This window comes from Micromys minutus, assembly GCF_963924665.1.
Source record: "Micromys minutus genome assembly, chromosome: 14".
NCBI lineage: Eukaryota > Metazoa > Chordata > Mammalia > Rodentia > Muridae > Micromys > Micromys minutus.
In genome coordinates, this window is record NC_137983.1 from 316,955 (window position 1) to 339,843 (window position 22,889).

At 46.9% G+C, this 22,889-nt stretch overlaps 1 protein-coding gene, 1 long non-coding RNA gene and 1 pseudogene across 3 annotated transcripts; 2 read left to right on the plus strand and 1 right to left on the minus strand.

Annotated features, from left to right (window-relative positions):
• Positions 1-721: 721 nt before the first annotated feature.
• SMIM7 (small integral membrane protein 7) lies at positions 722-2,647 on the plus strand (the record flags this gene model as incomplete). The annotated part of the gene is made up of 4 exons (XM_080928340.1): positions 722-805; positions 894-935; positions 1,573-1,625; positions 2,553-2,647. The coding sequence occupies exons 1-4, from the start codon at positions 780-782 to the stop codon at positions 2,645-2,647; spliced, it is 216 nt and encodes a 71-aa protein (XP_080784466.1). The 5' UTR covers positions 722-779.
• Positions 912-18,772, plus strand: LOC308429484 (ATP synthase F(0) complex subunit C1, mitochondrial-like; annotated as a pseudogene). The gene is made up of 5 exons (XR_013975668.1): positions 912-935; positions 1,573-1,625; positions 2,553-2,586; positions 7,335-8,029; positions 12,939-18,772. The product of XR_013975668.1 is annotated as an ATP synthase F(0) complex subunit C1, mitochondrial-like (transcript).
• Positions 14,064-22,631, minus strand: LOC308429486. The gene is made up of 3 exons (XR_013975325.1): positions 22,162-22,631; positions 20,132-21,314; positions 14,064-14,138 (listed from the first exon to the last, which is right to left on the minus strand). It is a non-coding gene; the product is annotated as an uncharacterized lncRNA (long non-coding RNA).
• Positions 22,632-22,889: the final 258 nt, after the last annotated feature.

Consider the following 22,889-nt stretch of genomic DNA (forward strand, 5'->3'; position numbering starts at 1 on the left):
TGGTTCATGAGAACCATTGTCTCCAAAGTCAGAACCCTGGCTCCCACAAGGGTACCTCAACCCAAACCCTCATCTCCTGTTTGGTTTTGTCTCTTTAAGAGGCCCCCCAAGTCATAACCCTCCTCTTTGTGGCTCCCATCCCAGAACGTGGTGTTAGGGTCCACCAAGTTAGGACCCTCCCGCTTCAGGAGACCCCACAAGTTAGGATCCATCCTCTGTAGACCTTAACCCAGGCCTCGTGTTCTGTAAGATCTGTTCGGTCAGGACCCTCATTCTCCACGGGGCTAGTCAAGCCAGAACTGGAAGGTCCATGGGGGTAGAACTCAGGCAGGGGGGCATCCTGATTCTGCACTCTGAGCCGGGATCGCATTCTCCGTAGAGACCCAACAGGGGTTCTTTTGGAGTTCAGTCATTTGCCGCACCTATATCTAAACCGCTCCCGGGCGGCTCAGGGGGTCAAGGGCTCAACTTCTGTAGACCACGAACCCGCAGTCCAAGGAACGCCAGAGCAGAATCAACAGCAGGGATCACCAGTGACACGCGATACAGCGAATGCGCGCGCACACACACACACACACACACACACACACACACACACACACACACACACACACACACACACACACACACACCCCAAGCTCCGCCCTGTAGGTGACATCACGCCACATCCTCCCTCGAACCCAACCAATGTAGATTCAGGATTGGTCAGTTCGGTTTCCATTTTCTGCCTCTCATCACGGCTTCCGTTTCCGGTTTGACGAACGCCTTGGCTTGTAAGGATGATCGGAGACGTACTGCTGTTCGGGTAATGTGAATGAGGGGTGTTAGAGGTCGGAGAGTGACAGCCAGACGGGGTGGGGGTGGCCCTACTGACCGTTAATGTCCCTCTACAGGACGCTACTGATGAACGCTGGGGCTGTGCTCAACTTTAAACTGTGAGTAGGCCGCGGCGGGTGATGTCCCGGGCAGCTAGGCCCGCCCACGTCCTTGGTCACGGCGAGCCCCGCCCTGTGCATGTTCCACGTCCCACTAGTCCTCCCACTAGCCACGCCTTCGTTCTGCTTTGACATGCTGTGACAGTTCTCTATCACTCTTTAAATCTGTACTCTCTGGACCCGGAGATGGCTTGCCGCCAAGCCTGACTACCTGAGCCTGATTCCTGGAGTCCCCATGCTAGAACTGCTGTGGGTTGTTCTTTTGACTTCCACACAATTGCTGCAGCATGGCACACTCATTCCCCTCACTTGCAAATTAATAGTAAACAAACAAAAAAATCTGCATCTTCTGTTCCCGGGGTTGCTTGCATCTCCAAAGAGCCTCAGGCTCAGGCTCATCCCTCAAGAATGCCTCTCTGGTTATTGGAACCACTCTATCTAGTCTGGCTACACACCCAGATGTGATGGACTAGGCTGGTTGAGAGTGCTTCACAGAGGGTTGTATCACTGCCCAGGTCACACAGCAAGTCGGGGGCAGAGATAAAGTGCATGCCCTTCCTAGCTGAGTGTCTGGGTCAGGAAAGCCAATGGTGTTTTTGTTCCACGGAAAGGTGGTGGTATTTGCTGTTCTTTATAGGAAAAAGAAGGATACGCAAGGCTTTGGGGAGGAATCGAGGGAATCCAGCACAGGTAAGCATGTCTTCCTAGCTTTAACACTTTCATAGTCCAGTTCCAGGATGCCTGCTCTGTGCTTTTTTTCTCTTCTTCCTTTTTATTGTTGAGATGTGGTATTACGGGGGCCATAACTAGCCTTAAATGCCTGGTCCCCCTGCCTCTGCCTCCTAGGTGTTTGAATGCTCTGCTCATCTGCTTTTTTTAAGTGCCTACCATATTTCCAGCCACTTAGCTGGCTGCTCTTCCGGGGTGTGGTAAGGAAAGTGGTCCTGCCCTGTGGAACTCAGCCCAGGGCAATTCAGAGGGTGTTCTGGTGGGATAGTGAAAGTGGTTGTCAGGAAGGTGCTGCTGCTGCTGGAAGCACGGGTTGATGTGGCATGGCAGAGGCCCTTTCCGTGACCAGCGTAGCCATTATGGGAGTTCAGTCAGAGTCAGTCTCAGCCCCACCGTGAGACCCGATCTCAAAATCCAATTTACAGAAGCTTCTGAGAGGCCCAACAAGCAAAGGCAGTTGCTGTCAAGTCTGACTATGTGGGTTCAATCCCCCAGGTTCTACATCGTAGGAGAGAATTGAGTTTGTCTTCGGACTTAAACATGCTCTGCTTTATTAAAAAAGAAAACTCAACATTAAAAACAAACAAACAAACAAACAAAAACCCTAAGGAGGTAAACCAGAGCTATGGCAGGCGATGTGTTCTGGGGTGCATGCAGTTCTCGGAGTCTGGCCACATCGCCTGGAGCTGGCAAGTTCTCAGTTTATCCAACCTGGGTCTGGTAACTAGGAAGAACTCTAATTGAACAGACTCGAGTCACATGACCTCTCCAGCACCAATCAGAAGCTTTGAGGATTAGTGCTCCGCAATGATTGGCCAGGGGCTGTCACACAGTTGTTTGGTAGTGGGCTGGTGACATGCTCTTGAGCCGAACTTTCTGGCTTTGCAGGGGACAACATCCGAGAGTTTTTACTGAGCCTGAGGTATTTCCGGATCTTCATCGCACTGTGGAATGTGTTCATGATGCTCTGCATGATCGTGTGAGTCCGTCTTGCTTGGTGCTCACATTAATTTCCTGCTTCTTCCCTTCTTACAGTTGTTTACAGTGTGGGTCCTGAGGATCAAATTCAGGTTATGAGGCTTGGCAGCGGGCACCTACTGAACCATCCTGCCGGCCCCTAGTTGACGTTCAAGGGCTACTCCTGCTTCCAAAATAAGAACTCTGATTGCAGCCAATGTTGGAGGGTGGTCTCCAAGCCCAATCTGGTCATGTGTCTCCCACCCCTGATGTTGTGTTAACCTGTACTGAATGGTGGCTCCTAAGTCTGACAGACTGCTTGTTCATGCCTCGAAAGCCTTAGTAGAACCAAGGGGTAGGATTCTTATGGTTTTTTTTTTTTTTTTTTTTTTTTTTTTTTTTGAGGCAGAGTCTGAGTGTAGGCCAGGCTGTCCTCAGACTTATGCCTCTGCGTCAGACCTGTGAGTCCTGGGACACACACGAGTGCGACCTCTGAGATGGTGTTTATAGTGTGAAGGGGGGTCTGAGTTCATACCCTAGCAGTCAGGTGTCTGTGTTGGCATGCCTCTTGGCATTACAGGCATGCACCTTAAATGTCCAGCCAACAGGGCTTTTGCTTTTTTGTAGTATTATATGTCTACATAGGGTGCACACGTTACACAGTGCGCTTTTGAAGGCAGGGAACAGTTTTTAGGAGTTGGTTCTCTTCTTCCACCTTGTCGATCTGTGGATCAAACTGAGACCATTAAGTTTGTCAGCAAGCTCCTTTATTTGCTGAGTCATCTTGCTCAGCCAACAGTTATTTTTAAGCTCAGAAAGTGCCAAACCATGAAATGCTTTCATGAAAAATAATCCTCAGCAGTATGTTTGAGATAGCACCTTGCTGTGTGGCTCAGGCAAGCCAGTGCCTAGTTATGTAGCCTAGGCTGGTCTTAACCATGTAGTCTTCCTGCATGGCCTCCAGGGTGCTGAGATAGTTGGTGTGCCAAAGTTTTTATAGCAGCCCCTTCCAATCCTCATGGCCATTTCACCTTTGACTTTTCCAGACTGTTCGGCTCTTGAGTCCCGCATGGAACCTAGAGCTCACCTGCTGGACGTCAAGGCTCCATTTCTGTTTCTGATGACTTCAAGAATGTTTCTCACTCGAAAAACAGGGATCTTCCCAGAAGGCTTGAGCTCATTTGGGTGGAGAACGTCCATCTCCCAGCCACCTGACCCCTGTCAGCCACGGTTCAGGAAGACCTGTGAGCCACAGTGACAAAAGTCAGGCTTTGTTAGGAGAAAGGCCTAGAGCTTTCTCTTGTCCTGTCATTCCATCTTCTCTTGGGTTTGTTTTGAGGGTTTTTGTTATTTTATTGTTGCGACAGGGTTTTTCTGGTTAGCCCTGGCTATTCTGGAACTCCCACACCAGACTGGCTCCAAACTCAAGAGATCCACCTGCCGCTGCTGCCCAAGTGCTGGATTAAAGGTGTGTGCCACCACTCTTGGCCTTGCAGATTGTCTTTAAGTGATCAGGCACTGGCTTGTAGGGCCAGCCTTGACAGTCTAGCAGCCTCTTTTGCACTATAAGGTCCATGCTGGTAGACCCAACAGTGTGGCCAGTGAGGTCTTACTACCCAACACTTCCTCCTCACTCCATAACAGGGTTCACCTGGGGCAGCTGAAGTCTTCTCCAGCACTTGAAGTAGCAGGTCTCCCACCCCTGGGAGGGACAGCAGCCTCTTAGACCTAAGTTGTTAGCCATAACATACTCAGCTTCTCCTGAGAGTCCTGTAGAAGAGGTTCTAGTGGTGATGTTAGCAGACACCTCTCTGTGCTTTCAAGCTGCTTGTTAATAAAGCGACTTTGGGTTTACCTCTTTATCGTTGCTTGGTGACCATGACTTCATTGCTTGTGATGTTGGCAGCTCACTCTGAAGGTTTGGGTTTCTTGTTCTCTTTGAAGGAGGCAAGCTCAAACTAGGTGCATGAGGTTCAGAGGCAACTACGCCATCAGCTCTGAGATGCATTTGATCTAGAGGTTGCCATGCTGTCAGTTCTGAGATGAGAGGCTTTAATCAACATTTGAAGGCAGTAGCAGCTTGTTTGTTATAGGCCTTTTTGGTTTGATTTCTTTTCTTTTAAAGATTGTTCTGTTTTATATGTATGGTATTTTGCCTGCATGCATGTCTGTGCACATATGGATATAGGGCTTGCAGAGACCAGAAGTCCTCTGATCTGGAGCTGGAGTTACAGCCAGTTGTGAACTGTCACATGGGTGATGGGTCTTTTGAGAGTGCCCTGTTGTGGTAAATATTTAAGAAGTGGCACAGCTGAACCTGAGCTCTGCTCCACACTTTCCCAGGCTCTCTGACCCTGGCAGGCTAGTTCTAGCTCTGGAGCCATAGGAACTTGCACTAATTTATCTCAGTGGCTCCATGCTGGCCCCCCGGGCACTCTCTGACCAGAGTGGTCTGTGAGCTGTTCAAGCATGGCACCTTGCCATGCTGTTTTCACTCACAATCCCCTTGGCGGGTTGTGACACCAGGCACATACATCCCAGTTCCATGGTGGGCTTGAGTCCCGCCAGTGCACCTTCTCTTGAACTCAATTAAGTCACCACATGAAAGGACAACACCACACAATACCTCTGATCCAACTGATACAATTTTCCCATCTAGACAGCACAGAAACCTGTACACATCCATCCCTTAAAAATATTTATAACCTGCATCTATATGCAGAGAAGAATCTTTACATCTACCTCCATGTTTACAGCTCCTTCTTGCTCCTCTAAAACCTTGTTCCTGCCCATTCTATCTTCTCGTCCAATGACAGGCCTTGTTTTATCTAGTACCTGACTTCCTGCATAAAGACAGGAACTTGAACTTCTTATCCTCTGAATACTGAGATGAGATACCAGTTGAGTACCACCACACCGGGTTTTTTTGTTGGTTGGTCTTTGAGAGCATCTCGATGTAATCTGTTCTAGTTGAGAACTTTTCATTCCCCTCCCTCAGCCTCTTCAGTGCAGAATCCCAAGTGTGTACTACCAACCCTAGTCATAATAGCACTTTACCCCAGGTTTCCCCAGGGACTATGGAAAGAGACTCTGGTAATGTGGGAACCAGGTTGAGTCTAAGTTCAGGCTGCACAGCTGCTGTAGACATCACCGTTGATTTTGTCCTTCACACCCTCAGTATGCCTGCGCTTATGCACTTGCCTAGCATTACAACATGCCACTCTGTTAGCTGATCCCCAGCCTTGGAATGTTGGGGCACCTTTCTGCCTTCCTCAGCTTAGGACTGTAGTTTTGGGGGGAAAAGGCTCCGTTCATTCTGGAGAGGAATTGTGCTGAAAAAGAATGCTGTCATAGGGTTTGCACTCAGCTGGAGGATTTTCTTCCAGAGGAAGATTATCTCACTGTAAAGTTCTGATAATGTGTTTCTGGAAAGCTGAAACACAGGAATCTTTTGTTTTGGTTCTGGGCTAGGACCTTTTGATGCCACTGAACGGTATCACCAACCCCGGAGATGTGTCTGTTTAGAATGTTGTTCAGAAACTCCTTATGACTGGAGATGAAGCTCAGTGACATCCTGTAATTTCCCAGGGAAGGATTGAGTCTGGCTCAAGGATGGGTCCCTCCCTAAAATCCCCCAGTGAGGGGCTGGGGTGTGTGGTTCAGAGGTGGGTTGAGAGTCTCAAGTCAGAGATTCTAGAAGCTGTGATCCTACTGCACTGTAAAGCAATAGCTCTTTCCTCCACATAGCACAGCCTGAATAAGCTTTGTCCCTTCTTTATAACACTTGACACAGGGTCAAATTATCTGGAAGTGACCACACTGGGATGCTGCAGAGCAGAGGACTGGGTTGTACTGTGTCTTCCTGGTTAGAGCGTCACACATACAGCCACAAGCAGATGCTGTGTGCAAATAAAAAACAAAAGGGTCACCATGACAAACATGCAATGTGTCTATGCCTACTCTTAGCCAGGTGGCCTCATAAAAGTATACCACCAACAGAGAACTACAGAGTTCTACTTATCACGTAGGATCCTCTGACTCCTCAGATGAGGGCTGACTGTAGGTCACTGAGCACTTCACAAGGGCAGTGCTCTGGGCTGGCAGCAATGCCCACTCCAAAGGGTCTTCATGTTCTGTAGGCCTCATGGTGAGCAAGGCCCATCTTTAAGGGTACAAGAGTCCCCAGACAGCATGGGCAGCAATGGAAGCATGTAGAGACCAGGGTATAGCCATTGACTGGGCAGGCATAGTAAGCCCTGTCCACTCAGATGCTCTGAGCCAATGGACACTTTCTAGTTTTTCCATCATCAAATCCTGCTTCTTCCTGGCTTTGAAAGCAAAATGTGCTCATGGTTACACTGCTGCCATGTGCTGTGGTTTTTGGTGACTTCTCTGGTGGCACCATAGTGGGGAAGGCTCTAGGGTGCTTGGTCTTGCCCCAGCAGCAAAGCTTCTGAGTGCTGTAAGTTTCTTACTACCTGCATGTGTTGATCCTTGAATGATAACAGACTTGTGAGCAGGCTAGCTTCACCATCCATGATCACTGCTCAGAGGCAACCTGGAACATACCCTTCCTGGCTCTCTCTGGGTGAATGTCTGTGGTGGATGAGGTTTCTTTGTGCAGTATTACCTTAGTGTCTCCTAGCTAATTTATTTTTAAAGAATTGATATTATCTATTTAAGTGTTTTGCCTGTATGTCTGTCTGCACTCAGTGCCAAGGAAGTCAGAAGAGGGTGCTGGATACCCTGGAACTGGAGTTACAAATGTTTGTGAGCCACCATATAAGTGCTGGGAATGGAACCTGGGTCCTCTGCAAGAGCAGCCAGTGCAAGGGCCAACCTGTGACAGCCAGACATTTTCATGTATGACGCATCTGAAGGCACCTTACACTTTCCGGTTTGATGAGTGATGTGTATCATGCCTGAAGCAGAGCCATGCTTTAAAAAGCAGACAAGCATGCATCTTTAACCCTAGCACTTGGGATGCAGAAGCAAGAAGATCTGTGTGAGTTCAAGGCCAGCCTGGTCTACAGAGTAAGTTCCAGGACAACCAGGGCTACATAGAGAAACTGCCTCAAAAAATGAACAACAAAAGGGACGTACAGGCAAGATTCTCGTTTGCATATAATTAAGTAAATCATTATGAAGTGTCTAATGGATAAGAAGATTCAGCAGATACAGCACCTACTGCTTGGCCTGACCAAATGAGCTCCCTGGGACCCACCTGTGAAAAGGAACCAGCTCTAAAAGTTGTCCTCTGACCTGTGTGGGCTCATTGGTTTGTTCTTGCTGGGATGTCAGGCCAATATTGCTGCATCCAGCATGGGAGAAGTTTTTGAACCCACCCTGAGACGCGTTCAGAAAACCAAAGGTTAATCCTCTTTGCCCAGGGTGAAGAGCGTGTCCAGGTAGGTAGAGGCTTCCATTCCAACACTCAAACCTCAGAGCTCTTGTGAACCCGAGATGGGTTACTAGCAAAAGCCAAATGGACAGTGAAAGCCACCTGCCTCAACAGCCTAAATCAGACGCCTTTCTTCCCTCCCTCCCATCCTTTATCTTATGTAGCCTGGATGGCCTCCTTCTCCACTTGAGTCTGGTAAATCAGTTACTGCAGAATTTGGATCTTGTTTCCTATAGGTGACACCCACTTGGTTTTTCCTTTCTTGGGGGATTCATGCACGGTTTGGTGACTTGTCCTGGGGGAGTGGTGATTAATGATCAAATGTCTTATTCACCTCCAACAAAGCACCAGCCATAGACCAAAGAAAAGATTCCACTCAATCTAGTGGGGAGAGCCAGTGAGGTTCTTGGTTGCATGGAGGAATGAGAGATTCAGCAAATGGGCTTCCTGTGCAGTTTGCAGGCTGCTGCCCTGGAGGTGCCCTCCCCTAGCTTACTTCTGCTGCCTGGGGCAGGGCTTCCTCAGGTTAGAACTTTCTGGGCTTTTTCCTGTATTGCCTCACAATAATGTGCATGTGCTCTCTGATAGTTCAGAAGTGAGAAGCCCATGATGGGGGTCCCAGCATCTAGGCTCCTGCTAGAGGCTAGAGTGGAGAATCCATCTCTTTCCTGTATAAGTTGATACAAAACCACTCCATGGTATGGTTAAAGGGAAGTTATTTTTTATTTTATTTTTTATTGTAGGTGTGTGTGAGAGAGAGAGACATAGAGACAGAGACAGTCAGGCAGAGCAGTTTGAACAGGGCCATCAGATTGTACATGGCCAGGGCTATTTGTGTGATGGGATAAATGAGAAAACGGACTGGAAAGATGGCTCAGCAGTTAAGAACACTGGCATATGGTTTACATGCATGCAGGCAAAACACCCACATATGTAAAATAAAAAATTTAAAAAATACTGTGTAAAATGCCTTCAGAGCTCAGCATGGTGGTGCCCACCTGTCATCTTAGCCCTTGCATGGATAAGGCAGAGGTATCACAGTCCTAAAGACGTCATGCAGAGACTCTGCCATTTGCTACCTTTGCCTCAGTAGAAGCAGGAGACATAACTGGAGGCGTCATTCTAGGGTTAAAAAGCTCAATTTCAGGGGCTTAGAATCCCAAAGATGTGTGCTCACTCAGGACTTGGAAACCCATCAATCCACACTCAGGAAATGTAATCCTGGAACATGTCCTCCCCAGGAAACCTTAGGCAAGCCTGTCTCCTGCTCAGTTCCCTACTGCTTCCCCTCGATGGAGTCACTTTCCGGCTCAGTGCTTGTTTAGCACCCCATCCACCATTTACCACTGCTAAGTGTCCCCTTCTGTGAGTCCGAGGAAGTGAGAGCTGAGCATCTGGTACCTCCTGGGCACCTCTCCTGCACTCTGAGGTGGAGGTGTAGTAGTGGACCAAGTACTGAGCCCACACCCAGTAAGAGAACAAGTGCCAGATGGCACGATCTTAAGACATTAACTCATGACTGGAAGACATGTCTACTTGAGAAAGAAACCTTTGCTCTTTGTAGAGAACATCAGCCTTTTATATAAATGTTGGGCAAGCAAGAGCAAGCAGGCAGATTACAGGGACCAATGAAAAGCAGCTAGCTTGACCTAGCAGTTTTTAATGTCTGAAATAGACCTGGCTGCAGATGTGACCCAGCTTGAATTCTAGACATCACCTCCTTCCTGCCACTGTATCTTCTCACAGTGCACCGAACCTGCAGACAAAGCTAACTCTGGGCTGATATTTCTTTTAGAGAGGACGTTTCCCCTCTAGGCTGCTTCAGTACCTGCAGCTATGCCCTGTTCTTCTACATCCTGTCCCCTGCAGTCTCTAAGGCAATGGCTGACCCTCTTCACTGACCCCATCCCACCCCCCACTTGGAGCAACGATCCTGCAGCCTCCCTAGGTCTGGCTTGCTACTGCAACCTTCTCCTTTTTTCCATCTCCCCATCCAAGCTGCATGTAACCTCACAGCTTCTCTCTGCTCTTGTGGCTTTTATGATACTATGTGACCCTGTTCTCCATCCCTTTCCCATGGGTGAGACCTTGCTCCTAAACTTGTTTTTAATGTTGTTGCCCTCTGGGAAGCCTTTGGGCCTTGTCCAAAGCTCTGGTACAAGACACCGAGTCCTTACATCCACTGAGTATAGTGAGGACCCACTAAACATCTTGATCTCATTTGGTCATCCCTGAGACCTGGGGATGCCTGTGACTGCAGGCTGCTGTGACTTTTCCCCACACCATCCTTCTCATCCATGGGGACAGTGACATCCATTCCCCTCCTTGGGATGCCTCTCCACCTGGCACCTGACCTGGAAGGCCCAACCTTAGTTGCTTTTGCAGTCAATATCCCTTAGATAACCAATCCAAATGACTGCCTAATGGCAACCTAGATTCCAGTGTTATCTGGAACCTTTACAACTACTATGTGTGATTGGGAAAATGGAAAGAGACTCCCTATGTCCAAGCCTTCTATTTCTGCACCAAGCTCTCTGTTCTTCTTGACCCAGCTCCTCCTGCCCATGTCGTCCAACCTAATCAGGTAAGTCCTCCACTACTTTCCCTTGGTTTCAGCCCACAGCTCCTCCCCAGCCCCTCCCGTCTCTATTTCTCTCTCCAGCCACCGGGCATGCTAAACAGATCTCTCTGGCACTCACTTTCAGCCCACTGGCTCTTGGTCTGTTAGTCATGCCCATGTTGTGATGGAGCCCTCTCTCTACCTCCCCTTACCCAGCCCAACCCGGCCATGGTTCTCCCTCTGCAGGAAGTGACAGGGTGGATGGCTTGGTCAGGGTACATGTCCCCTTCTCACGGAGTAAACTCTTTCCTATAGAAAAAAGACTGGGAGCCAGACAGCAGTGGCACAGGCCCCACACCCCACGCCCAGAGTAAGAGAGGCAGAGGCAGAGACAGGCAAATCTCTGAGTTTGAGGCCAGCCTCCTGTTGTACAGAGCTTGTCCAGAACAGCCAGGGATATGAAGAGGAAAGAAAAAAGATTAGAGTCCTATGTCACTAATCCCTCCCTCCATGTCTATTAAAGAATTCTGGGGGCTGGAGAGATAGCTCAGCGGTTAAAAGCACTGACTGCTCCTCTAGAGGTCCTGAGTTCAATTCCCAACAACCACATGGTGGCTCACAACCATTTAAAATGGGATCCAATGCCTTCTTCTGGTGTGTCTGAAAACAGTTACAGTGTACTCATATAAATAAATAAAATTAATAAATCTTAAAAAAATTCCAATATATTACCAAATCACACACCAATTTCCAACGATGTTTACAGGATTCTCTCCACTAACCAAGGAGCGCAGGCAAGTCTGGGACCTGGCTGAGGTGTATGCAGATGAAATCCACCAAAGTAGCGCTGTCCACTTGGCTGGGATTGAGGTGGTCCCCAATTGGGGTCCTGGGAGGAACCACAATACTCCCGGGGACATTTTATTTAGAGATCAATTTATTACTTGCCTCCTGGCCAGTCTCTGTGAGGAAAGTGGTAAATTAGAAAAAAGTCCAAGTGGTCATCCAGGACAAACATAAAAATCCATCTCAATTCCTAGACTGTGTTAGAAAGCCCTCTCTCTTTTAGTATAACAATGTAGATCCTCAGACCCCATATGGGAAACAACTCCTATTACTGACTTCTCCAAGATCATCCCTGATATTAGTACCAGACTTAAACACCCAGAGAAAGCCCCCCTCCCTGCCCCAACTCCACAGGCAGAAGTCTTAGTACTAGCTTTCAAGGTGTACCATGGGAGAAATGAGAAAGCCTGAAAACAGCCAGGTGTGGTAGTGCACACCTTCAATCCCAGCACTCGGAAAGCAGAGGCAGGTGAATCTCTGAGTTTGAGGCCAGCCTGGTCTACAAAGTGAGTCCAGGACATCCAGGGCTATACAGAGAAACTCTGTCTTGAAACAAACAACAAAACCTGATGTTGGCTAAGGCCTTTCAGCCTGCCATAGCAACTGCCCAGGATCCCTCACCTCCCAAACCCTTCCTGACCCTACTTCAAAGGCCAGCAAGAGGGTTAATATTTATCAATGGAGTACTGATAAGCTGATAAAGCATTGATAACTATTACGAGTCAAAAGATCAATATTTTAAATTTCCTTTGGTTGTCTTCTAAGTATAGACTTAAAGGTGCTTCTCATCAATGCTAAAAACATCTCCATCTATATGTCCAGCTCTCTGGACAGAGGAAATTTGTTCACGCTTTTTAACCCCAAGCTTTTGCTATGACTCAGAGGTGTAACACCTGTTAGCTGCTCTTTCAACAATGTGTTTTTCAGATTACAAACAATGGTAATGCTGATGTATCTAAAACTTTTCTTCCTATAAGCAAACAAAAAAAAAATTCACATAAGCCTTAGAAAAAAAGGAAGTCATATGACTTGGATTCATCTCTTACAGGTCAAAGAGACTCTAGATAAGTCTCCCCACCTGCCTAAGCTTTTTTTTTTTAAGATTTATTACATATGAATATATTGTAGCTAGACACACCAGAAGAGGTTATCAGATCTCATTACAGATGGTTGTGAGCCACCATGTGGTTTCTGGGATTTGAACTCAGGACACCTGGAAGAGCAGCCAGCGCTCTTAATCACTGAGCCATCTCTCCAACCCCTCCCACCCCCACCTACCTATTCTTGAGGATAGGATCTCTCCTTCCCCTGGTCTTGGACTCTTCCCTTTCCCCAACAACCAGGACTATGGGCCTGAAAGTTCCCATGTGTATGATTTTCATTTAATTTCCTAAACTTTAACTTCTGTTCCTAGTCTGTATTTATCTCAGCAGATTTCCTCTCAGCTGACAGATAGCATCCAGGAATCAGCTGCTGACTACCAACTACTCTAAATGTCTTGTCTCTTCAGCTAGGTTAGTGAACCAGATGCTTCTGATGAATGCACCATTGCCTGAATGCCCAAGGCCTTTGACTACTATTTTTGGCCCTGACAACGATGTTCTAATTTCAGTACAAAGTAGTTACACACCAAGGGCTAAAGCTGCGAGATTGAAAAATGCAGACCACCAAGGCATTGATCATTTCTCCAGTTCTGATCCACTCCTGTACCAGGGGTCTAATCAGGCCTGTGTCTGCCTCCCTCCTGAGTAGACCAGAGGCCCCATCTAAAACACCTTCCTGCAGCAGCTCCCCTCTCCAGGTGGCCAGACAGGAATTCCAGACCAGCGTTATTTCCCGGGACATCGACACAGCAGCCAAGTTTATTGGTGCTGGGGCTGCCACAGTTGGTGTGGCTGGATCAGGGGCTGGCATTGGCACAGTGTTTGGTAGCTTGATTATTATATGCCAGGAACCCATCTCTCAAGCAGCAGCTTTTCTCCTATGCCATTCTGGGCTTTGCCCTCTCTGAGGCCATGGGACTCTTCTGTTTGATGGTCGCCTTCCTCATCTTCTTCGCCATGTGAGGCTCCATGGGGTCACCAAGCCATCCCTGCTGCGTTGACTCCATGCCAGTCCTGGTGCTGGAGTGTGCTGAGCTTTACCATTAAACAACGTTTCTCTAAAAAAAAAGAAAGAAAGAAAGAAAGAAAGTAGTTACAGAGGATGTTACCTCTTTTCCTCTACAAATGGCTGGAGTGTTATGTCAAAAGAAAACTCCCTGGCATAGAGGACAAAATGGCTCCCTATAATGCCTATTGGCATAACAGGAAATGTCTTAGAAGTTTTACTGCTGTGAACAGACACCATGACCAAGGCAAGTCTCATAAAGACAACATTTAATTGGGGCTAGCTTACAGGTTCAGAGGTTCAGTCCATTATCATCAAGGCAGGAGCATGGCATCATCCAGGCAGGCATGGCGCGGGAGGAGCCACCAAGAGCAGCAGCGGCAGTGGACTAGATCAATCAACTTGAGCTTAGAGAGCCACAGAGGGCAGAGCTGGAGACATAACACCAGCCCTTTGGAGCATCCTGGACACTGGAACAAGGAGCTATTATGTTGAAGTTACCTTGGAGACTTCAAGATGTTAAAGATGCCAGAGCTGTGAGCTGTCTGCTGAGGAAAGCTGCTAATGCAGTGAAACCAGCCCAGGAAAAAGAAGTTTGTTGCTGTCAACAAAAATGAAAAAGGAGTTGGAGATCTGAAGACCATTTTACATCAGAACTAGAGATGCAGAGTTTGGAGTTTGCCCAGCTGGTTCTCTGTCTTGCTTTGAGAACTACAGTTAAGTGATTGGATGAATCTCAGAAGAGACCGAATTTAGGATTTTTAACATTGTTGAGACTGTTGTAGACTGGGATTTTTGAAGTTGGACTAAATGTATTTTGCATTATACTATGTTTAGGTATGGCCCCAATAGACTCAGTGTTTGAACAAACCTATGGGGCCAGGGAGTAGAATGGGGTGGTTTGAATATGCTTGGCCTGGGGAGTGGCACTATTAGGAGGTGTAACCTCATTGGACCAGTTATGTAACTGTGGGTGTGTGGTCTTTAAGACCCTCATCTTAGCTCCCTGGAATTCAGTCTTCTCCTAGCAGCCTTCAGATGAAGATATAGAACTCTCAGCTCCTCTTCATAAGACTAAACCTGAGAACAAAGTCTCTGTTGGGCTTTTTTGAAATTTCCTTTGTCAGTGCAATTAATATAAATCTCTTTACTTTAGCCTCAGATAGACTCCTCAGAAAAAGGCAAAAAGCAGACACATTCTTCACCAAAATACCACAAAACAGGTTCTAGGCCACATACTGAAATTCTTCTCCACTGAAACCTCTTGGGCCATGACTCCACAGTTCAAATCACTCACAGTAACAAAGTCTTCCATATTCCTGCTAGGATGGCCCATTAAGCCCCACTTAAAGCAATCCACTGCTTTCCGAATCTAAAGTCCCCAAATGTACATTCCTCCAAATAAAAACATGGTTGATCTATCACAGCAACACCCCACTTCTAGTACCAACTTCTGTCTTAGGGTTTCACTGCCTTGAACAGACACCATGACCAAGAAAACTCTTATAAGGACGTTTAACTGGGGCTGGCTTACGGGTTCAGAGGTTCAGCCCATTATCATCATGGTGAGAGCATGGTAATGTTCAGGCAGACATAGTGCAGAAGGAGATAAAAGTCTATATCTTCATCTGTAGGCCACTAGAAGCTTGGCTTCCAGGCAGCTAGGATGAGGGTCCTATTCCCATGTCCACAGTAACATACTTCTTTCAACAACAGAAAAGGTGCCTGTTAAAATCAAATAGACACAAATCAACCAACAGGTAGATTCGCTTAAATAGTTCTGTAATATGATAGGGTACCTGACCTGCATTTGCAGGCACATAAGCTATTGTGTGGCTTTAGGAAAAATTCTTGTTTCCATGCAAACAACTTAAAAACCATTAGAGAAAATTGATGAGGATCAGAGATCTTCCAACAGTGGAGAAGAGTGACTTTTGCCTCTTCCTTGGGAAGCAATGATGTTTCAATGTCAGCCAGTTAGCTACAGTAAAGACAAGATCTGACAACTCCAGATGTTCAAAAACATAAAGAACAGCTCGATGGCCTTTGGCAAGTGGACAACTGACGGTCCTGTATGGAACTGGATATTACCTTCCCTAACCCTACTTCTCCACCAAACAACAGGAACAGAAACCTAGAACCCTCAACATGTCCTGACGGTGAACATCAAGCTTGCCCCATGGACTTAAATGGCCCCACCCAGCAGGAAGTAACTTAAAGATAGTTGTCCTCTTTCTTGACTCCTGATTAGTTATTAATACTAAACATAAAAGGAAGGAATGCAGGGAAAAGGGCCAGAGGAACAGCCTGCCCCTGGCTTGATCCGAGCTCCTGAGACTAGGAAATCCCCTTCCTCGAGATTTAGCATTAATAGCAGAGCAATGTTTAGGGCAGCTCTGAACTTTTCCTCTTTACCATGCATTGTGCATGTTCCTAAAACCTCCAAAACCCTCCCTTTTACCCAGCCCTCTGCTGTAGCTGTTCTTCCTTGGAGGCAGCCTGTGTCTACAATAAATCTGTGTGAGGTTTGTTGTGTGGTGTGACTTTGTGGTATTCCTTGGTTCCCAACTGCCAAAATACCCTTGTGCCAGAAAACCCCTTATAGTCATACTCTGAGGGAACCCTTCCCTTTTTTCCAGGGTGAAGCAGGTCTCTTCTTAATGATAATTCTCTCTGTAGGCCACTATAGGTGGTGAGACCACCTGTCAAAATATGTCTCAAACAGTCAACAGTCAGGCAGGTGGTGGTGCACTCCTGGAGTACTGTGAGGCTGGAGAACTGAATCAACTACAGCTGGGGCCTCTGCACTGCCTTGAATGAGAACTGCCCCCATAGACTCAGGCATTTCACACATGGTCCCCAGTTGATGGAGATGTTTGGGAAGGTTTGGAGGGTGTGGCCTCATTGAGAAAGTAGCACTGGAGCCAAAAAAAACCTTCCAGAAGTCACTTTTAGTCTTGATGTTCTGTTTGGTTTAGTCTATTTTCAGGCAGGGTTTCTCTGTGTAGCCTTAGTTGTGATGGATATTCTTGGCTGTCAACCTGACATCCAGAAATGAAGGGTACACCTATGAGAGATACTCTGCTTGGTTTGTAATGGATGAATCAATTTCTAGTCTGAAACTTTGAAGGGAGAAGACACACCATACATTTAACCTGGGCTATACCTTCTGCTGGAAGCTAATACAGAAGGAAGCTTTTGCTCTTTGCCTGCTTTCTCTTGCCTTATTGGTGCATCGGTTCCTTTACCAACACTGGTCAGGCTGGCCTTGAACCCATTAGTCTGCTTGCCTACTGAGCGCTGGGATTAACATCATACACCACACACAGTTTAGTACAGCAACAGAAAAGTAACTACGAAGTTGGTAGCTGGGTGGTGGCAGTGTATGCTTTTAGTCCAGCAGTTGGGAGGGAGGCAGAGGCTGGCAGCTCTCTGAGCCTGGTCTAAAGAACAGATTTCAGGAGAGTCACAACTACACAGACAAACCCTGTCTTGAGAAAAACAAAACAATCACCAAAAAAAAAAAAAAAAAAAAAAAAAAAAATAGTATTACAGTGTGGGCTGTTGCTATAACAGACTTGACCATGTTTTTTGGAAGAACATGGAAGACGTAGGAATTTTGGACTAAAGACAGAGTTGACCCCTGTAAGAAAGTTTAAAGATCATCTTAGTTCCAGTATGAGCCTGGAAGACAGATATCCTGAGAGTGAGCAATGAAGACTGTGAAGGCACAGCTCACGAGCTCTCAGAGGGAACAGCAGTAGCAACTGGGCAGGAGCCATCCCTAGACTGTTTTACAGAGGATGTAGTCGCCTTCTACTTGCCCAAGGTTAAATTTAAAAGCAGTGGTCTCATTTCTTTGGTTGAAGGAATTCCAAACATATGTCAAGTCTGTGGTTATTGTTGCCAATGCTTACGCAGGTCTACAAGGGACAGAAAGAAACACGCATATATTGCAGAGGGGAAAATACCCTTGAGGCTAGAATTGAGATTAGCATCAGTAAGGATAGGCCTGCTCTGCTTAAGGGAACAAAGGGAATGAGGCCCTCAGAGCAGGACTCCACCCAGTTAGGTTTTCTTTCTGCAAGGCAAAGGTAGTCTGTGGAAGGGGAATCTGTTTTAAATCATGAAGAAGCCACTGTGTGAAAGGTGTGAAAGTCAAGTTTGGGTTGTATTGAAAATCCCAAGCTATCAGTGATGCCAGATTTCATGGGATATCTACCAAGGAGCGCTGCACACAGGAAGTGGAACTGTCCTGAGAGCTGTGTTTGCAGGCAGCAAGGCTGGACACACAGAGCCATCTCAGCCCTCTGACATCAGACATGGACTACACACAGGCCTGTTTGCCCTGATGCTTTCAGTCTGTTATGGTTTCTATATGCTTGGCCCAGGGAGTGGCACTGTTGGGAGGTGTGGCCTTGTTGGAATGAGTGTCACTGTGGGTGTGGGCTTAATACCTTCACCATAGCTGTCTGGAAGTCAGTCTTCCACTTGAAGCCTTCAGAAGATGTAGAACTCCCAGCTCTGCCTGTACCGTATCTGCCTAGATTCTGCCATGCTCCCACCGTGATGATAATGGACTGACCCTCTGAACCTGTAAGTCAGCCCCAAATATATGTTGTCCTTTATGAGAATTGCCTTGGCCATGGTGTCTGCTCACAGCAGTAAAATCCTTAGACACGGTCATTTAGTCATTTCTCACCAAGCCTCCATTCCTCCTTTTTGGAATGGTATTATGTATTCTGTGCTATTATGAAAATTGTGTAATTTGCTTTTGATTTTCTAGGTGATTACAATTAAGAGATTGTTTTGGGTCTCAGAAGCATTCTATGGGCTTTTAGGCAGCGCTGAGACAGTAAGACTATTGGAACTTTTGGTATGGCTATGCGTATATGGAGTCAAGTGAAATGTGGTAGTTTGAATGACAATGGCTTCCTAAAAGATGCTGGAGCATTTGGTTCCCGATTCCTGATGCTGTTTGGGTAGGCGTATAAGACTGCCTTTATGGAAAAAGTATGTCAGTATTTCCTGCTGATTAGGGGTGTTGAGTTCTTTGGGACAAATTTGATCTTCAGTCAGGATATCTTTTTCTTCTTTGTACACAACTACTTAACCACAACCAACGGCAACCAAAAAGCACCAATCTAACAAACAACAATCTACCCCTCTTGGGGCCCTTAGCATTTATACAACTTTTGAAAAGCCTCCAGAATGTGAAATGCCACACAACAACCGAACCTACCTGTAGCTGGCAAAATGATGCTTCTGCCAGAACATGAGGCAAATCACTGTCAGCCACTGTGGACAATCTGACACAACCTACACCTTGGATTAAAATGAAAACACATTCTTACAGTATTTATGTGGTTTTTTTTTTTTTAAGGAAACCAAAACTGCAGAATTCTCACTCGTGTTGGGTGATAGTTCACTGCATCCCTAGGCTGTCCTTTTTATTTCTACAGACTGATCTTCACCTGGCTTGCTTCTGACTTATGCTCTGACAGTTCTGCCAGGACTGTCTCCTGTGTTGTGTATGCCTATTTGTCTGCTCCAGTTGCTTTCTTTGCATAAATTCCTGGAATTTTAAACCAGGTCGGAGCATAAAACACTGAAAGGTCTCAGTTGAAGTGACTTTCAGACACGCCGCAGTAGCTGGTACAGAGTCATCTTTCCCTATGCTGCTGCTCCAGCTGCACTGCTTCAGAAATGGAGTCTGTGTCCTCTGAAAGATATTGGTTGAGACAAGGGTTTCATCATGTAGTCCCACAGGCTTCCCAACTCACTGTCCTCCTCTCCCTCCTTAGCATGCATCTCATCTACCTCACAGTCCTGCTTTCCTGAGGGCCAGCCAGCCTGGCTGAGTGCTTAGCTTCAAAACTAGAGACCAAAGAGCAAGCTTGTGTATTCTAAATTTAGATAAGAACAGGCACTGGATTATCTTACATGTCTGTGAACTCCCTTCAGAGTTAATCAAAACTTTAATTACTTCAATTATAAAAACATTCCTTAAAAATATTCCTTTTATGTGTATGAGTGGTTTTGCCATCATGTATGTCTGTGTACCACATGCATGTCCAGTGCCCTCATGACCAGAAAGTGGCTTCAGATCTCTTGGAACTTTAGTTCCATTGTTATGAGCTACCACCATGTGGTTGCTGGGAATAGAACCTGGGTCCTCTGGAAGAGCAGCCAGTGCTCTTAATGTCTGTGCCATCTCTCCAGCCTCCCCCACTCCTACTTTCAGAGACAGCTTCATATGGTCATAGCCCAGGCTGGCCTCAAATTCAACACGGAGCCAATTTTGCACCTGGATTTTTGGTCCTCTTACCCCCATTTTCTGACCATTGTAATCATAGAAGTGGGTTAATAGGTCCAGCTAATCCACTTTTAAACAAGTAACAGCTGGGTCTCAGGCAGGAGAATTACAAAGTGGGTTAATAGGTCCAGCTAGTCTACTTTTAAACAGTACTACACTTGAGTCTCAGGTAGGAGGATTACAAATTCAAGCCCAGCCTGGGATACAGAAGGAAACCTTGTCTCAAAAAAGCAAAACCAGATGGGCAGATGGCTTACCAGGTATAGCCAGCCACTTACCCAGCCAAGCCTAAGATGATCCCCAGTATGGTGGAAGAAGACAACTGACTCTTGGCAGTAGTCCCCTGCAAATGTGAAACACACAAACACTATTATATACACACAACCAAACTTAAGTAGATGAACAACTAGAATAAAGTTGTGTGCACTCTGAAGGCAGAGGAGGTGGATTTCTATGCGTTAGAAGGCAGCCTGGTCAAGAAAACAAGTTTCAGGTCAGCCAGAACTACACAAAGAAACCCTTTCTTGGGAAAAAAAATAAAAATAAGAAAATGGGTTAGAGAGATGAGTGCTTGCTGCTTGTCCAGAATTCATCTCTCCATACCTATATGATGACCTTGAGCTCAAGGGAGCCTCCAGTTTCTGCCTCCTGAGTGTTGGGATTAAAGGCTACAGCTAGGCATAGAAATTAACCTTTAAAAAAATGAGAAGCACCAGGCATGGAGGTGGGAGGCGCATGCCTAGATACTAGTGTTTGGGGAGGTGGAGGCAGAATGAGGAGCCCAAGGGCAGGGCTGTGAGATGAGGCAGCAGTTGAAGGACCAGGACCCATTTCCCAGCATGCAGTCACAACTGCATATAATTCTAGTTCCAGGAACCTGACAACCATTCTGGCCTCTGTAGACACCAGGCACACATAGGTGTACAGATATACTACAGGCAAAACATTAATTATCAAATAAATGTATTTATTTAGAGACAGGCTCTCTCTACATCTGGCTGTCTATCCTGAAACTCACTATGTAGACTAGACTGGATTCACAGAGATCATTCTGCCTCCCTTGAGTATTTCATCATGCCAGGCAAATAAGAAAATAAAACAAAGAAAAAGGTTCAAAGACAGCCTAGGCTACATATAGTCTCAAATCCTGGGGAGCAATTTAAAATAGCGAAGTCAACAGGTAAGTTGAATGCTGTCCAAGATGTTTTCCTTACTTGATCCATGCAAAACTAATTGCCTTCTTAATCTACACTTGTTTTGAAAAAAGGCATACTATAACTATACCACTGAATAAACAAGATAGGTCTGTAGGGCAGGATGATATACTTAATTCCAGCTCTTGTGCAGCAGACTAAGGTGGATCTCTGGGAGTTTCAGGCTAGCCTGGTCTCCACAGTGAGTTTCAAACTAGCCAGAACTGCATAGTGAGATCCACGACAGCAAGGGCTTCATAGTGAGATCCTGTATAGGGGAAGAAAAAAAATCCAAGTCAAATATTATGTAATAAAAGACAGTAAATTGGTACACATGTAATCCTTCTCCAGGGAGACACTGGCAGGAACAAAATGTTTTGAGACCAGCTTAGGCTTCATAGACCCTGCCTAAAAACACCAAACTAGGAGTCAATGTTGATGGATGATCTAGTTTATTTTGCTTATCTGGTGAGATTAAGTATATGCTTAAAGTGGGCTGCTTTCCAACTTGGACTATAGCTCCAAACACATGCCAGGGAGTGTATGAGAAGTATCTGTTCATGTTCATTCTACTGGTGTAATGCAAAAGCCTTCAGCTATGTGCAGAATCAAGAAACCAGCCAAGCTTTTATTTTCTGGGTGGGTGGAACAGAAGTGCAGGGTCTTATGTAGTCCTTGCTAGTCTGGAACTTACAGTATAGACTAAACTGGCCTGAATTCCAGAGACCCTCCTGCTTCCTGAGCGTTGGAATTAGATAAATGCCTGGTTCCCTGCCTCTCCCAGTACTCCCTAGAAGTGTAACAAATTTAAAATTAACAGGCGTTGCACAACTCTCAGGAGTACATGTGGTTCTCTTTACCTGTTTCCCTTCCGTTTCATGTCTGGATTTTTAAGGTTACGACACAAAATGGAAGTTATTTCTCTCGAGGCCACTTTAGTAAAGTACCCTAAACCCAGAGCCCGCCCTCCCACTCCATCTGTCCATCACCGAAGAACGGGGGACCGCAACTTTCATACTTGACATCTTTCGTTTCTTGGTTTGACCCAAAACTCCTTGTTTTGTGACCTTGGCGCTTCCCTTCCTTCTCGGTGAGGCGTTCCTATTTTCCAGTACCTGGGATGTAAAGCGGGTATCGCTCGTCCCCTCCGCGTTCGGACGATGCCAGGCAAAGATTCCGCATCCTGCTGTGCAGACACAGAACATCTCCAGTCCGTCTGCCTTTCGGGGGGCGACAAGTGCGGTGATCCTTTTGAGTTTCAGCCCCGCAAGGATGCAGAGCCGTTTTGGCGTCACGCAGGCCTTGCAGACTCGCGCCCTCTGCAGAGGCTGCAGCTCCCAGACGTGCCTGTACGTCCCCGCAGCGCGCGGGTCACATGGGGACACTCACTGCCCTGCAGATCCATGCCTGAGGCCTCTGCAGCGGCGACGGCTGCGTCAAGCTCCTCTGAGCTCCTCGCGACACCGGTCTCAAGGAAGACAATTGCTGCCCTCCTCAGTGTCTCTAAACCCGCTCCAAACCTCTGGTCCCTAAACGCTGGAGGCCCTCATTCGGGGAAGGGTCTTCCTATTCCGCAACCCCAAGGCAGTATGGAGGAGGAAGAGTCCGAGTTTCTGGACTAGGAGGCTGCATTTCCGTTAGGAAGCCCCGCCCTCCAGTCTAGAGTGGGCGTGGCCTTAAGGTAGCGTCCGTTGCCACGCCCAACCGCCTCCCAACTGCTCTCTGGGTCAGGCCTCGGAATCCCGCGGCAGGACCTGACAAGTACGCCTGCGTGCGCTTGCGCAGAACCAATGGGCGTGGCTCAGGGGCCCGCCCCTCCCAAACCCGGTGTCTCCACCCGCCC